At 33.0% G+C, this 11,660-nt stretch overlaps 2 protein-coding genes across 5 annotated transcripts; one reads left to right on the top strand and one right to left on the bottom strand.

Moving 5' to 3' along the window:
- The first annotated feature begins 1,115 nt into the window (after nt 1-1,115).
- LOC120085380 (peroxidase 45-like) lies at nt 1,116-2,676 on the top strand. Of its 4 annotated transcripts, none has more exons than XM_090317319.1 (4): nt 1,116-1,418; nt 1,509-1,706; nt 1,906-2,071; nt 2,210-2,676. In XM_090317319.1, the coding sequence occupies exons 1-4, from the start codon at nt 1,209-1,211 to the stop codon at nt 2,440-2,442; spliced, it is 807 nt and encodes a 268-aa protein (XP_090173445.1). In that variant the 5' UTR covers nt 1,116-1,208; the 3' UTR covers nt 2,443-2,676. The 4 variants fall into 4 exon arrangements, with proteins under 4 accessions (XP_090173445.1, XP_090173446.1, XP_090173444.1 ...); XM_090317320.1 differs by having other exon boundaries at nt 1,118-1,444; nt 1,505-1,706; nt 2,164-2,676; XM_090317318.1 differs by having other exon boundaries at nt 1,119-1,328; nt 2,164-2,676.
- A 1,104-nt stretch (nt 2,677-3,780) lies between these two features.
- On the bottom strand, nt 3,781-8,464 carry LOC120086531 (plasma membrane ATPase 4-like). The gene is made up of 14 exons (XM_039043230.2): nt 8,244-8,464; nt 7,401-8,162; nt 7,190-7,312; nt 6,995-7,099; nt 6,761-6,905; nt 6,506-6,670; nt 5,964-6,202; nt 5,833-5,865; nt 5,660-5,741; nt 5,403-5,563; nt 5,109-5,282; nt 4,806-4,988; nt 4,204-4,388; nt 3,781-4,093 (listed from the first exon to the last, which is right to left on the bottom strand). Exons 1-14 carry the CDS (start codon nt 8,457-8,459, stop codon nt 3,997-3,999), a joined length of 2,670 nt encoding a protein of 889 aa, XP_038899158.2. The 5' UTR covers nt 8,460-8,464; the 3' UTR covers nt 3,781-3,996.
- Between the last annotated feature and the right edge of the window lie 3,196 nt (nt 8,465-11,660).

Raw genomic sequence — 11,660 nt, 5'->3', positions numbered from 1 at the left:
TTTTATGTTGCAATTTGATCAAAATTACTAGTTCTACAATGAAGAGGAAGTGGTTCTTTGTTTTCAATTTGATTGAGTTACTAGCTCTACAATGGAGACAGAGACCTTTTGTTTTATCCCTAATTTGATCAAAATTACAAGCTTCAAATTGAAAGAAAAGATTTCTTTTTCCAATTTGATCAAAGTTACTACTAGCTCTACAATTGAATTGAAATGAAGAGGGTTTTTTTCCATTTTCAATCAGAATTACTAACTCTACCAAGATACACAATAGAGTCACCTTTTTTCCCTAATTTTGAGAGAAAAGGGAAAGATAAAATTAATTGAAAGGTTAAATGACAACTCAAAAAAGGGACTCGATATATATATAGGAATATATTGAGGTGCATCTTGGGTATCATCTATCTTTGTATATCCCATTAAATTATCTAATTGTAATTTGTCATCTGGTAAATTCTTTTTATTTCTTTTTTTTAATATTTTAAGGAAAATTTTGACAGATAGGAAAAATGTCAAACTATTTATGGAAATAACAAAAAAAATATTGATAGACACTGATAGACTTCTATCGGCGTCTATCACATAGTATCAATAATAGAATTTTATCAGTTTCTATTAGTGTTAGACCATGATAAACTTCTATCAACCTCTATCAAAGAAGATTAAATTTTGTTATTTTGTGTCAATAGTTTCCTTTACTTTTCTATTTTTTAAAATCCGCCATATTTTAATGGTTCAGAGTGATGATAAGGAAAGTACAGAAATGCACCCAATTTACCCATAAATACAATAGTAAAAACTCACCAATATGAAAGATCAAATAAAAACAAAGGTGAAAACTTAAATAACTATTTCTTTTAATGACAACTCAAAATTGTCAAAATAAGCATAGCTCAATTAGTATACAAAACATGTTTGTGATCAAGAGATCTATAGTTCGAATCTAATACTTTATTGTATAAAAAAAATGACAGCTCAGAGTTGCATTGCAATCTTAAAAATATATATATATAAATTTAAAAAAAAAAATAATAATAAAGGAGGACAAAATCTTTTTTCACTAGTAAAATCTCGTCACTTCTGTGGAAAGAGATAGGAAGAGAAGTAGGCAAAGGGGGACCTCCTTTTGCCTCCTTCCCTCAAATTATATAACCACAAACCAATCATTACATTTTCAAACACTTCTCTCACCATTTTCAGTCATCAATATGAAAATCTATACCTTTCTTTTTCTCCCTTTCTTTCTTCTTCTTCTTCTTTCAACTTGCTGTTTTGCTCAGCTTCATCTCAACTTTTACCATAATTCATGTCCAAATGTTGAGTCCATTGTAAGAGCTGCAGTGAAACAGAAATTTGAACAAACTTTTGTCACTGCCCCTGCCACTTTAAGGCTCTTCTTTCATGATTGTTTTGTTAGGGTATTCTTAGATTTCTTTTCTTGTTTGTTTGATGAGTTTCTATAAGATTCATTAGATTTCATGAATTTGAGGATGTTTTTCTTGAGACAGGGTTGTGATGCTTCTGTGTTGATTCAAACAAATAACCACACTTCTGAGAAAGATAATGCAGAGAATCTTTCGCTCGCCGGAGACGGGTTCGACACTGTAATCAAAGCTAAGGCTGCCGTCGATAGCGTGCCGGGATGTAAGAATAAGGTCTCTTGTGCTGACATATTGGCTTTGGCTACTAGAGATGTTGTAGCTTTGGTAAGCAACTCCTGAATCTTGATCCACTTGGCACTTTTCGCTTTCGGGCCGAGAAAGCGGGACTGCTTTACGTTGCATATTGGAAACTCATTAAAATGCGAAATGCTTTCTTTTATTTATGTTACTTGGCGCTTGTCGATGTAGAGTCATGTATCCTTCATTCAATAGATAGACTTAGGGAGTTGTGGTTTTCTTGCAGACAGGAGGACCGTCGTATGACGTGGAGTTAGGAAGACGAGACGGGCGGATCTCGACGAGAAAGAGCGTTCGACATCATCTTCCTCAGCCTGGTTTTGGATTAAATCAACTCAATGCTATGTTTGCAAAACATGGTCTAACTCAAACAGACATGATTGCTCTCTCAGGTAAGAGTAAACTTCCAATTACAATTTTGAAGAATTGGGAAAGGTAAATATGTAGTTGAAGTAGTTTGATGAATTTGTGTTGGTTTTTTAAGGTGCACATACAATTGGATTCTCACATTGTAAGCACTTTTCCAAAAGGCTATATAGTTTCCACGGCAAAAACAGAGTCGACCCCACGTTCAATCCGACATACGTCGACGAGCTCAAGAAGGAATGCCCGAGAAATGTCGACCAGAGAATCGCGGTTGACATGGACTCGACGTCGTCGTTCACATTCGACAACATGTACTTCAAGAATCTTCAAATGGGAAAAGGACTGTTCACCTCAGACCAAGTCTTGTTTACTGATCCAAGATCAAGAAGAACAGTGAACTTATTTGCTTCCAACAATACAGCTTTTGAGCAAGCTTTTGTGGTTGCAATGACAAAGCTTGGGAGAGTTGGAGTTAAAACAAGAAACCAAGGGGAGATCAGAATTGACTGTTCATCAGTGAACTAAATAATAAATTAAAAAAAAATCATGTTTCTTGTAACAATTCAGAATTAAATTGTAACAAAAAGAATTTGTTTGAATGAAGATCGATACGACATCGACGAGTTTGTTATGTTTTCTTTTTTCTCATGTCGAATTGGTTTAATACCTTTTTCCTTTTCTCCAATGTGACAGCCATCGAAAAGGGTTATGGTTTATATTAAATTTACCTTCTTAATATTGATTTTCACTTGTTGGGTATTCTTCATATTTCAACCCAAAAATTTTACTTTCAACCATTAGCTTAAACTTTTAAATCAATGGATGATTTAACCATTTAGATTCAAGAGATTTTTCATACAATTATTTTCTGGATGAAGTTAAAAAAAAAAAAAAGAAAAAGAAAGAAAAAGAAAAAGCTATCACTATCAACAGAGAAGCATAATTGCTTTGCCTTATAAGCAGACACCTCAATGAGTAATGTCTTAAAAGATGCTTTGCAACTTAGGGGGAATGGTAAAAATAGTGTTAAAATGGATAATGAAGAGGATTCAATTCAGTCTTCACCTTTGCATATTTTTTATGAATATAATTTAGAACTTTAAAGTGGGAAAAGGAAAAAAAAGAAGAATTTTTTAGAGTAGAAACATTTTAGTCCTTGAATTTTCAAAAACGAAATGGTTACATTTTAGAGAAACACATGTAATCCGTAAAACACAAGAACTAAGAAAGTAATTTTTCCAAAAAAAAAAAAAAAACTTATGAAAGGGAATACTTTCAGAACAAAGGGATCAAGTTTTAAAAGAGATATGAAAGATCAAAGAGCAATATTGCAATTTTGGAAAGAAAAAATTGGTTTTAAAATAAAGGATTCAAATTTCAAAATGTTTATAAAAGAATTGCAACTTTTAAAACCATTAAAAAATCCAAATTTAAAAATGAAAGGCGGCTTTAGAGGAAGAGAAATCACATGGAGAAGATAAGGTAGTGTAATTATATGATAAAGAAAAAGAAACTGAAGTGAGAATGCACAAATAACAAATGGACGAAACATAGCCAATGACCATGATTATTAGTGCTTAGCCACTCAATAAAGTTTTTTATGCAACCAAATGATAATATTTAAAAGGGAAAGAAAAAACCAATTATTCAAAAATAAAGAATGTTGCTGACAACATTATTATTATTATTATTTATTAAAAGAAAGAATCGGAAGATGTTGTATTCAGTAATGATCTACACTGGGAAAAAAGTAATTAATTAAAAAATGAAAAATTTTCATCTGCATTGGCAGAAAACAATGGCTAGAATTGTCACTAAGCAAATATTAATCTACTATGGAGCAAAAATGGAAAGAAAAAAAAATATAATTGAGTTTCTCTAACAAAAACAGGAGAAAAACTCATTGAGGAAAATATGAGAAAAACTCGAGCTATTGCTTGTTTGCTTGTTGTTACACCGTATAATGTTGATTAATAGTATCAATGTCTAGACCTTTCAGCTTCACTACCGACTCGACCCGACCTTTCAGAGTGTGTAACTCGCGGAGCCTGAACGATAACGAGAACTTTTTAGGTAAACTATCCAAGAAGAAGTCTAGTACACTTAGAAATATATTGCAATTTTACTGAGAAAAAAAGAGGAAGATTGATTGAGTTACCTTGCAATTTCAGCTCGTCGCTTGGCTTGCTCGGCGATTTCGGAAAGCTCGCCGCCACAGCTGATTCTATCAGAAGCAATGATGTTGGTTTGAGGTGGTTGGAGACCATGAATAGTTCTTTGTGAGGTGGCCCATTGTGCTTCTCTCTCTTCTTTACCATAATCTTTCTTTGTTGTAAAAGCAGTCTATCATGAGGAAAAAGGAAAAAGTGAGTTGACTTAAAATGAGTTTAAGAGTTTATAAACACAGTCATTCTTTCATGATTATAAAGGAAAAAGTTTAAATACTACCTATATTGGTCACTGTATTTTTTGTTTTGATTATTTTGATTCCTATACTTTTAACTTTGGTTCATTTTGGTCAATTTTCAAAATATTCATTTCCATAATGACTAGGATGGATATTTGTATTTCTCAAGATTCTCGATCTTCTCGCCTACTCGTTTTCTTATAGGGACTAAAATGAACCAAATTGAAAATATAGAGACCAAGAAGAAGATTTTAAAAGTATACTGATCAGAATGAACCAAAAATAAAAGTAAAAAGATCAAAGTAGTATTTAAATCTAAAGGAAAATGAAAAAAGAAAGCATAGAGGAAGTACCTTATTTTGCAAAAGGTTGTTCCAAGCCCTTCCACTGAGAGCATAGCGAATGGTAAACTTGAGAATATCGAGAGGGATATAAGTTATCAAACTGTATAGCCAAATGACACCAGCCCACCCCCAGCCAGCGCCATGTATCCTTGCAAAACCCCAGTTTGCATACACTGCTATCATAGTTGCAAACTATCATAATGCACAGAAAAAAAAAAATCAGTGTTAAGCCTTGTTTAACCAGTTGGATGAGCTAAAGAAAAGGCCGAGAATAGAGGTTTTTTTCTTAATTTACAAAAATTGAGTTCTTACCAACTGGGCAACTATGAAAGCAACCACTAAGAAAAGTCCAGGACGTTCGAAAAATGACCAGCTTCGAGACCGTGTGACAAAAATAAGGGCTTGGCTCACGATGCTGACTTGAAGATACAATGCTGCCATCATTCTGGGGTCGTCGTTCCTCAGAGATGGTACATGGAATGTGTTCTGTGAAAGGGAATTGGAATACAAACATGAATCAGTAGAACAAAATGCAAGCCACAATAACTTGAATAGATTTCCAATTTCCAATTTTCAATGGATAATGTAAAGATTGTACATTCATACCGTGAAAAAGTCAGTATCTTTCATGATCCAAAAGAACAGCACTGTCATTAAGGCCATGTATCCTCCTAACACAATGCCAGTACCAAAAATTTCCTTTAACTTCCAGCTATCAGGCTGTGGCGAAGGCTTAACTCGATCTTTCGAAATAGTCATGATCGTTCCTAAAGTACAATATATATATATAAAAAAAAACTTAATTCTGGATCCATTAAAATGATAAAGAAGACAATAGGTCAACGTTTTTGGTAGAGCCTTACCATCGTTTAGAATAGCTATGATTAAAACCATGAATGGAGCGAAATCAAATTTCCAAATCAAAGAAATCAATAGGAAACCAAACTGCAATGTCAACGAAAAGAAAAGTTATTCTCCAGTCCACATTATATTAATAATAGTATTGAATATACCTTTCTAATTTCATTGAACTTACCACTATACGAATGGTGATGGAAACGGCATAAATCTGAAAAAGAAAAAGACAAAGAATTGATTGTAAATAGTCAAATAAATCTAATTGCATTGTAAGGGGTTGAAAAGCAACATAAAGAAGAATAGCCTAACCGTATAATTCTTCATTCTTTGGAAAATTGCCCTGCTAGTCAGTACTGCACTAATGATAACACTCAATCCAGGTTCAGTTAGGACAATGTCGGAAGCGCTCCTAGCTGCATCAGTTGCATCAGCAACAGCAATTCCAATATCTGCCTTCTTTAGTGCAGGAGCATCATTTACACCATCTCCGGTCATTCCACAAATATGTTTCTTCTCTTGTAACCTTCTCACAATTTCATATTTGTGTTCTGCCATATTCAAATAAGCTTAGCAAAACAATGTGTGACACTGCATTTTGTATAGGAGAACTTTATAGCTAACCAAACAAATGGAATTAAACAATAGGGTAAAGATAAAACATGGGGCTTAAATATGTTGATATAACAAATATAGTGGCCAACTCTATTATATTATAAGTATGAACAGACAAATTAAATGAAGGTAGAAATATTTAAATTATTCATGAGGATCTTCAACCATTTACAAAATGATTATTATCTTATGCTCTAGTCATTCATGCCATTTAAGAAAAAGGAAATTGCAAAACCCACCTGGAAATACACCAGCAAACCCATCAGCTGTTTCAATCAACTCGTCCACAGGAAGGGAATCTGCTAATGCACCCCTATCTTGAGAAAGTAATGCAGATGAAGGGTACATATTTGATCCCATACCAAGTCTCCGACCAGTTTCCTTGGCAATGGCCAGTTGGTCCCCTATATTTAGAAAGTCATTCAAAAGCTTAGTAGAAAGAACTGTTTGTATATAACAAAGAAGTTATAAAGTGAAATTTGATTTGCACATACCAGTAATCATCTTGACATTTACTCCAAGGTTAAGAGCCCTTCGAATGGTTTCTGCACTATCATGCCTGGGAGGATCAAACAAAGCTAATAAACCAACAAGTTGCCATGCTTCTCCTGGACTTTCTTTGGTTCTCTCAGGTACTTCCTATGGATCAGAAATTAATTAATAAACCTCAAGAAAAGAGCTTGCTATTGATAATTTTATAACATGATTGAATGTTAACATTTGAAAACCTGTCTAGCAACACCCAGGGATCGAAGTCCACATTCAGCAAACTTATCAATCACTCCATGAACTTTTTTCCTGTTGGCTTCGCTGGAATTGCAAAGATTTAAGATCTGTTTCAAAAAAAGGAGAAGTGAGAATCATACAAATCATCAGAAAGCAAATTTTCACCTATTAAGAATACAAAGACAAAAAAACTTTACCTGCTCCGGAGCACCTTTGCTAACTCGATGCCAATTATCACTTGAATCAATATAGGTGAGAGCAGTTCTCTTATCTACAGGGTTGAATGGAAAAAAATGAACTTCTCTGATACCAGCTCGTGCCTGCATAAAATCATGTAAAATTCTTAATATCAAACTTTTACTCAGTTAGAGATAGAGATGAAACAAAAGTTATCAACTAAAACTATACCTCTTTTGGATCTGCCAACATCCCAACAATAGCAGCATCAATGGCATCTTGATTTTCTGTTCTAGAAGCCCTTGCTGCAAGAAGGATGACATGTTCTTTATCCATACCCTCTAGAAAGACTTCAGTCAAGGATTGATCAACAGTGAGTTTATTCAAGGTTAATGTTCCAGTCTTGTCACTACATAGGACATCCATGCCAGCCATCTCTTCAATGGCGGTCATCCGCTTGGTAATTGCACCTTGCTTAGAAAGTCGGTGGGAACCAATGGCCATGGTGACAGACAAAACAGTCGGCATGGCAATAGGAATTCCTCCAATCAAAAGCACCAACAAATTGTCAATACCATCCCTATACGCACGATGTTGAATTGGGTACATGACAATGATCTCGATAATAATTCCAATAGCAATAGAGCAAATACAGAAATTCCCGATGGCAGTAAGAACTTTTTGGAAATGCCCAACTTGATTAGTGTTGTCCACTAAATGAGCAGCTTTGCCAAAGAAGGTGTGCACACCAGTAGCAATCACTATTGCTTCAATTTCTCCCTGCTTACAGGTTGATCCTGAGAAAACTTCATCCGAAGGATTTTTGGTAACAGGGAGGGACTCGCCAGTTAGAGCCGATTGGTCAATCTTCAAAGGGTCTCCCTGGAGAAGACGAGCATCAGCAGGGATTATGTCTCCTAGTTTGATACTAATTATATCACCAGGAACAAGAATAGCAGCATCTTGCTCGCTCCACCGACCATCTCTAAGAACCTAAGACAAGTTTACAAAGTTAATGATTAAAATAATAAGAAGAATAATAATGATAATGATAATGTTTAGTATATTTCAAACCTTAGTTTTTGGAGCCAGACCAGCCATAAGGGCCGCAGCTGCATTTCCTGCATTATTCTCTTCAATGAAAGAGATGGTTGAGTTAATAATAAGCAGTGCAATAACTCCCACAAAATCTTGCCAGTCTGGAGGCCTTCCACCACCGTTTGCCAAGACAATAGCCATGATAGCAGCTACTTCCATGACCCATGATAGAGGATTCCACATAAATCCCATAAATTTCAGAATTTTGCTTTCCTGATTCCATTAAAATAAATATATAAATAAATAAACCGATTTACCGATACGAAACTTTTAATAACCAGTAATTTCATTTTTTACAAATAAAAAATCACAAAGATGGAACCTTCTTCTCTTCGAGTTTGTTGGGTCCAAAAACTTGAAGCCGATTGGCCCCTTCCTCTGAAGTGAGGCCGTCGTTTGAGCATTTCAGCTTCTCGAAGACATCCTCGATGGGAATACGTTCCTGTAAAATATATATATATATATATATATATATATATAGAGAGAGAGAGAGAGAGAGAGAGAGAGAGACATATATATATAAAACATGCAAAGGATGATAATGATGCAAGAAAAGAGAAGAGAAAGAGAGGAAGAAGAAGGCATGGAAATGTACCAGATCAACTGACTCATTACGAATCTCTTGGAGAGTGATAGGGTTGGCCATTTTTACGTGCAGAAAAGAGAAGATCTGTAAGTGAAGGAATGACAAGAAACGTGGTGCAATTTGGTATTTATAGGGAGAGATTTTCGGATTAGTAAGCTAAAAAGGAATTACGAATTGTTTATCCTATTCTCATTCCAATTACTATAACATGGATCATAAAATCCACAATTTAATTCCATTTTTCTTTTTCTTTTCTTTTCTTTTTTTTTTTTATTATTATTATTAAAGGTTACTTCGTATATGTGAATATTTGTAGTTTTAATTAATTATTTATCATAAAATCGTAACTAAAATTAATTGAAGGACTTTCATACTAAAATATTTAGAATTTACTAGATTTGTTGGGAATAAATCTATATTATTATTATTATTATTATTATCATCATCATCATCATCTATAACTATATCTATATCTATATTAAAAAGGGCAATAGGAGAGAATTTTTCTTATTAACTAAAATCTTTCGATCATTAATCATAACCTTCTTCAAAACAACCCTCACCAAAGAGACTCCACCCCTTCTACCATAATCACCCTAATATAATGATTTATTTATTTGTTTAAGTCTTTTCATGACTTTGTTTGTTTGAGCATTGTTTAAAAACAACAATTTTTATATTATTAGAGATAACAATCGAATCGGAGTGCACATGACTCTAAACTCTATGTCTCTATTGATACGACGGAATGACAATTCCAAAATGAAAAAAAATTAAGGTTGAATTTTAAAATGGCAAATGCCAGGTTCCTTTTTTCTCTCTTCCATTTTTCTTTGAATTACTTTTTGCAAACGTGAATGGTAGTGGAATTTTTACTTTGGTTAATTAGACTAGTTTTTGTGACTTATGTTTTGCTTGTGTTGAGAGGCGACATATTTATGATATTGTTAACATTTTAGAAAGTAAGGAATTGATTGTTGTTATTTTATTTGTTTTCTTATATGCACATTTATGTAATTTTAGTTTAGCAATTTTTATTTGATTATAGATTTTTTTTAGAAAGGATATGAATCAATATAGTTGGATAGGATTTTCTAGCATTCACAAGTCATTAAGACAACAAGATATCTGCATTGATTTCAAGATTCATGTTTAGGTATTTTAAATTTTTTTTAAGGGTCATGATTGTTGTTACTCTTTGTAACGGAAGAAGATAAGAAAAATCACTCTACTTATAGATACTAATGATCACTTAAAGAGTAAGTTAAATTTTACCAAAACTATCTTTTTCCTTTCTAATTATAATTAATAATTGTGTTTTAAGAAAATACTAATTATGTTTTAACAAAAGGTTGAATTTTAACCACAAGATTTTACGTGCACGTGTTTTTTGACTAAGTATATGTAAAAGGGTCATAAGGGATAATTTTACATCCCATTTTACCCTTACCATCTTTAATAATTCTTATTTTGTACTTCCAAGTGGTGTGTATTTCTCTTTAGAAATTAATTTTAATATAAGATAGATTGATCTAATATGTATTCGAATTAAATTCAATACGTCATTTGTCCCTTTAAAATTAATTTCTATTTCGTATTTCTCTCTAAATAATTACAACTATTGGTATCAAACAACATAAAGATAACATTTCATTAATGAGAATTTAAAAAAAAAAAAAAAAAAAAAAACTATGTACTAAAAATTTAAAAATATTTCATGTGCATTGCACGTGATATTGGCTAGTAAATTGAGATTGAATTTATTACTTTTATCGGTTTTTTAAATTTTTTTTGTCATTTGAATATCTAAATATTACATTATAATTGTTCTAATGTATCGACAATAAATGAAGAAAATTGAGAAAATACAGTGCTTACAACATAAAAGAAGCGCCCTAAAGAGAAAATACAATACATTACTTTGAAAAATGAGACTAAAACCTTTAGGAATAATTTGATCATTATAATTCAAAAAATCCATCTATTAGAATAAGATGAAATGACAAATTAATAACAAAGAATCACAAAGCCAAAAAATACAAACTTTATTATAGGATTTTTTGTTTTTCTAACATTTTCCTCCTTTAAGATAACAATTTGGTGCCATAAAAACCATATATACATTTCTTTCAATTATTGAAACTTGATACTCTACCTTTCATATGAAAAAAAAAATCAAATAGAAATAATATGAACAAATAATACATCTTCATATTTTTAGTATAACGATTGTGGGGATGGAAGGTCAAATATTCTATCTCAAGGAGAACTCATTTTGACAATATCTCTTCACTCTCTTCGAAAGAAAATACCTCTGTTCGCACGAGATTTCAAGAGAAATTTATTTCGTGGAACTTCAACTTTGTATTTGTATTAATTTTGTGGAAAGTGAGTATAATCTCTAATACACAGTATTTTGATGCTTTCAAAATAAACTATAAACTTTAAGCTAGTTGATCTTCTTGAACGATCAGCCTTTGGACTTATTGATCTTCTTGGGTGATCGGCCTTTGGGCTTGTTAATCTTCTTGGGTGATCGACCTTTGGGCTTGTTGATCTTCTTAGGTGATCGACCTTTGGGCTTGTTGATCTTTGTGGATGATCGGCCTTTGGGCTTGATGATCTTCTTGGATGATCGACCTTTAGACTTATTGATCTTCTTGAAGGATCGGTCTTTGGACTTGTTGATTTTCTTGGATGATCGGCTTTTGGGCTTGTTGATATTCTTGGATGATCGGCCTTCGGGCTTGTTGATATTCTTGGATGATCGGCCTTCGAGCTTGTTGATCTTAGTGTTCTCACGAGGC

This window comes from Benincasa hispida, chromosome 9, assembly GCF_027475165.1.
Source record: "Benincasa hispida cultivar pf3 chromosome 9, pf3_genome.v1.1, whole genome shotgun sequence".
Classification (NCBI taxonomy): Eukaryota; Viridiplantae; Streptophyta; class Magnoliopsida; order Cucurbitales; family Cucurbitaceae; genus Benincasa; species Benincasa hispida.
This window is presented reverse-complemented; position numbering and strand designations above follow the sequence as displayed.